The sequence below is a fragment of the Cystoisospora suis genome (assembly GCF_002600585.1).
Source record: "Cystoisospora suis strain Wien I chromosome Unknown contig_3975, whole genome shotgun sequence".
Classification (NCBI taxonomy): Eukaryota; Apicomplexa; class Conoidasida; order Eucoccidiorida; family Sarcocystidae; genus Cystoisospora; species Cystoisospora suis.
Window position 1 is genome coordinate 1 of NW_027156769.1, and position 4970 is coordinate 4970.

At 44.9% G+C, this 4970-nt stretch overlaps 3 protein-coding genes across 3 annotated transcripts; all 3 read left to right on the forward strand.

The window, feature by feature from the left end:
* Positions 1-15: 15 nt before the first annotated feature.
* On the forward strand, positions 16-979 carry CSUI_007521 (uncharacterized protein; the record flags this gene model as incomplete). The annotated part of the gene is made up of 1 exon (XM_068067666.1): positions 16-979. A coding segment is annotated over one exon (357 nt), but the record flags the coding sequence as incomplete, so codon positions are not given.
* A 612-nt stretch (positions 980-1591) lies between these two features.
* On the forward strand, positions 1592-2526 carry CSUI_007522 (uncharacterized protein; the record flags this gene model as incomplete). Its single annotated transcript, XM_068067667.1, has 1 exon — positions 1592-2526. A coding segment is annotated over one exon (273 nt), but the record flags the coding sequence as incomplete, so codon positions are not given.
* Positions 2351-4024, forward strand: CSUI_007523 (uncharacterized protein; the record flags this gene model as incomplete). The annotated part of the gene is made up of 3 exons (XM_068067668.1): positions 2351-2442; positions 3625-3762; positions 3886-4024. Exons 1-3 carry the CDS (start codon positions 2432-2434, stop codon positions 4022-4024), a joined length of 288 nt encoding a protein of 95 aa, XP_067920358.1. The 5' UTR covers positions 2351-2431.
* Between the last annotated feature and the right edge of the window lie 946 nt (positions 4025-4970).

Here is a 4970-nt window from a genome sequence, read left to right on the forward strand (position 1 = left end):
GCTGAAAACGCTTCCTTCTCGCTTCACTCAATTCTTCATCGTCAGTTCAGGGTCCTTTTTCTTTTGCCCTGCCCGTCAGTGCTGCCTCAATCGAAGGCACAGCTCACACTCGACACGTCTTCCCATGAGGATCTCTTCGCCGAGCAATGCATTCCAGTCGTTTTCCTTTCTTCATCGACTCCATCCCCCAGAGGTGGCGAGCACCTCCACCTACAGGCGACATGGATGCTTCTCTTCCCATCTTTCTTCTTTTTCGTCGTGGCTCCCCCCCTCTCCCGACAGGAGGAAAAAGAGAACACCCCCCCCCCCCCCCCCCCGCCGCAACAGCTTATAGACTGGGGAATGCAATTGGCCGACATCATATTTCAGTAGATTATGAGGTTCCTTTCCCCCTTGTGTACTTTCGAGGGTCAGAGATGGCCCAACTACTCCGTCAGTCAAGGAGGGACACTCCACGTCTCCATCATCTTTGTCGCACTGGGGTAGCTAGATTGTAGTTGTTATCGACACCCTCCTCCTCTCCCTAAGAGAGAGATGACAACTACAACCCCGCTCTGACGCTCCTTGGTACACCCGGATCACATCAAGCACAAGATCTCGTTTGTTCAAAAAGCTCTGTGAAGTGGCAAGAAGAAATCCAAGAATGCACGGAAAAAAAGAAGAGCAACAAGTGCAGAGAGAGGAGAAGTACGTGTCGAAATCTTCTCCTTCCTCTCTCTCTCCCTCCCGCTGGATAACGAACGATGGATCTCTTCTCCCTTTTCTTCCAGTCTCTTCCGAAGACATTCTTTCTCTCTCGCAGGGGTTGCCTGCTGCCGTCCGTTCTCCCCTCTGTGACTTATCTCCGTACTGTGTTCATCTGCATGTTGTTTGTTTGTATCTCTCTCCACCACGCAAAAGATTCTCCCCGTTACCGTCCCGTTCATCATGAACAACTTGAATTCGTTTCATCCCCATCAAACAACAATGACAGTAACGACGACACGAATCCCTCTCAATATCCGTTCCCCTTCTCTAGTCTACGTATCTTTCATCTTTAATCTATCTATGCCAACAACAGGGATGTCGTATGCCTTACCTGCCCCCTCCTGTCCCCTTAGAAGTGAATGGATGGATGGGGGCAATACACTCTAGTTTGTCTCTCAGCAATTGTAGGCGCCGCAAGAAGAGAGCACACTCATACGGGGGGAAGGCAATTAGGAGCTGTAGAGAGAGTGCTGATTGTGATGCTTCTTTAGTATGGTGAGAATCTCCATAGTAGCAGGTCATTGGGAACATATACGCAGTAGAGAAGACACACTGGACAAGCGATTGGAAGGCCACAACAAACCTAGAGAACAAGACAGACATAAGGAATGCGCTACCTACCTAGCTAGCTGAGATCTTCGTAGTCACCATCATGATGATCAAAGAATGCTTCTAGCCTTTCCCAGGTGGAATTTTATGTTTGTGAATCTCCAACTACTGATTGAAGAGCTCTATCTCCATAAATATAAATGGACACCGTGCTGATAAGGCAGACACAGTATGCAGCACACGTACACGTATATGTATATATATATATATATATAACACATTTGCAAATACATGTGGGGTATTTCCATACGCGAGGTCACGTTTGACCTATACGGAGAGAAACGCTAGAGCTCTCCAGTGTCTCTTGGTCTACCGTGAGGTGGGGACACCAGCTGCGTCCTATAAACACCCTGTCCGGACAGAAGTTCAGTTGAGAATGCTGCGAGGGAAGTGGGGGGGTGGAACTAGCTCCCCCCCCCCAAGGAAAGCCCAAACTTACCTTCTCTGTCATCCATCGTTATCGACTTCAGAGACCTCGGCCAGCACCGAAGCGTTTCTCGACATGTGAAAGAAAGGCTGAGCTGTTTCATACAGCCATCCGAAGAGCAAGGAGGAAAGAAGCAGCAGTTGACTATGCATCCGAGTGCTGCCCTCCTATCGCCATGAGCTTCAACGCACACAGAGAAGCTCATTCGCTTCCTCCCTCCCTATCTGTCTCCACGTCGAAGGACAAGTCATCATAATAAGAATGATAGCACCTTCAGTCTACATCACTATCATTCATCATTGTCATTCTCCTCGCTAAATCCGTCTTCGTGGTGTGGAAGACTGTGACGCTGTTGTTGACTTCCAGGCGAGTTGTCCTCGCCTTTACAGTCAGCCCCATTCTTATTCTTGCTCTTCTTCCTATCACTCCCACTGCTATTCCTGATGGGGCTGCTGTTCATGAAGAAGCTCGACAACAAGCCACTTCTTCTTTTTGTGATTCCTTTCTTTCTTCTTGTCATTTGTCTCGTCGTTCGAGCGACTGGGTGAAGGCCGATCTACGAAGAAGAGGGAAAAGAAGAAAAAGACGGGGGGGATTCAGAAAGACGAGAGAAGACAAAGCATTCTCCTCACTCAGATTTCCATAGTGATGACGATGACGTGGGTATCACGATAACGATTCTTCTTTTTTTTTGTTCAGATAGAGATAACTGGATAAATTAAAGATAGATAGTGACGGGAGAGAGAGAGAGAGCGCGTGTGTGCCTGTGTGTGGATGGATCTGCGGAGAAAGAAGAAGATCGAGACATCAGCACCATCATCCTTTCGTTTCAATCAAAATCGGAAGACTTCGACTACCCCTAGCCTGCAAGTAATAGTAGGAGTACAAGTAGCAGTTGTCATGGGAGTATGAAGATAATTCTTCTTTATAATTCTAAAGAGCAGTCTTCTTCAGAGTCATACTCCTTCTCTTCTTATTCTTATGCTAATGAATCAGTGTCGCTACTCCAACTACTACTCGTGATAGTCATAGTCATAGGAGTAGTCACAGTAGTGCTAGTAGTAGGAGTGATTGTTATACTACTGCTCGTATAGGCATGGTCATCACTTTGCTACTACTACTACTAGTAGTCGTGATAGTCACAGTCATGGGAGTAGTAGTAGTAGTCATGGTAGTAGTAGTAGTGATTGTTGTTCTACTACTACTACTCGTAGACTCATAGTAGTAGTACTCATAGTAGTGATAGTAGAAGTGATTGTTATTATCCTACTTCTACTCGTTATAGTCATAGTAGTAGGAGTAGTAGTACTCATAGTAGTAGTAGTAGGAGTGATTGGTATTACCCTACTGGTACTACTCGTGATAATCATAGTAGTAGTAGGAGTGATTGGTATTACCCTACTGGTACTACTCGTGATAGTCATAGTAGTAGTAGGAGTTCCTCTTGTTGTTACTTGATGGTTGTCGGTGTTGTTGTAGAAGGAGAAGAAGGAAGAAGAGGAGGAGTTTGACCGAATTCATATGAGTACGAGGGGCTGCGTTCCATTGACTTGGCTATCTATCTATCTATCAATTTATGCATTTAGCTATCTCTCTATCCATCTGTTTACGTGGTGGGGAGTGAGGATCACCATACTAAAAGCATTCTTATCATTCTCATGATGCTCATGATTCTTATTATCAGTATCATAGACTAGTCGGAATAAGAACCCTCATCATCATCATAGCAGCAGCAGCATTCATGCTACGAGTAGTAGTAGTACTAGAAGTAGGACTACCACAGGTGGTCTGGAGCTTCTTCGTAGATTTTTCTGATGGTTCAATGATTCTTCTGTTTTCAGCATTGCGGCTCATAGGAAGAGTGTTCGTCCCAGGCCTTGTAGGAGGATTCCAAGGAGTTATACGAGTAGCAACAGTAATGGTAGCAATAGTAGGCGTGATAAGTGTTGCTGTCGTCGTCGTACGAAGAAGAAGAGAAGGTAAAGGAGACAGAGAGACGGATTGAAGCGCTTCTACTTCACAAGAGAAAACAGACAAAGATGATTTTCTCTCCTTCTTCTTTGTATTATAACCATGAGTCTTCGTCGTCTTGTTCTTCTTAGCCAGATCTTTCTCATTCTTATTTTGGCCCTTCCTATTCTCCCACCTACTTCTTCTCATGAAGGCGACGATGATCATGCCTCTGATGACGACGATGATGTCGATGATGAATATAAAGACGAAGACTCACCACTACGATGACTCCTACGACTCTTCTTCTTCTTCCAATTCCTCTTTCTGTTCTCATTACCATCACGATGAGAATTTCGATGGCCGTATCAATCACTAAGGCCAGCAAAAAAAAGAAGAACAAGAAAAAGCCGAAGAGAAACAAAAGAAAATTTAATGAAAAGAACAAGAAGAAAGTGGTAAGGCGAATGGTTCTTCTTTCCTAAGAAAGACATATGCCTCTTCTTCTTCTTTTCCAAGTAAAAATACAAATACGAGGAATACAACCTCAATTCGCCGGAACAGTAGTGGTACGAGTAGTAGTAGTATTGAGGTTTTTCTTTCTCGTAATTCTTTTTTCTATCCATCATTCTTTGCATTCTCATTCTAAGCAGCATTATCATCATCATGGACGATGATAAAGATGAGGAAGTCGTGAAAGGGTGGAGTTGCTTTTGCTGCTTTTTTTTCTTTTCCTCTTCAGTATGGAGTTTTCGTCTTTCCTCTTCGCGTGCCTGCCTTACCTTACAGCCCCCCCTTCAAGTCATAGAAAAAGCAAGCTGAAGGAGGTCTTCTGCTTTTTCTCTCTGTTCCTGAGGCCCCCTCCCTACCCCTCCATCCCATCCATCCGCCCTCTACCATTGAGGGTGCATAACAAACCACCTGCGTGCCGCAGTCAGACAGGCAGGGAGGCAGCAGCGTGGCTCACGTTGACTTTTCTTCAAGCAACAACGTCGTCGTCGTCAAATCACTTCAGCGTACTCGTTTCCTTCTTTTTTAGATACATACATATTTCCATCTCTATCTTTATCTATCTATATATATATATATATGTAGCTACATCCACTCCTACTACTACTAGAGGCGAATGACTACCATATTCATCATAGCCATACATACCCGTACCATGACCACCACCTATACGGAGTACGACTGACTGGCTGACTCACTCCTCCTCTTCCTGGTTTATCAAATTAAA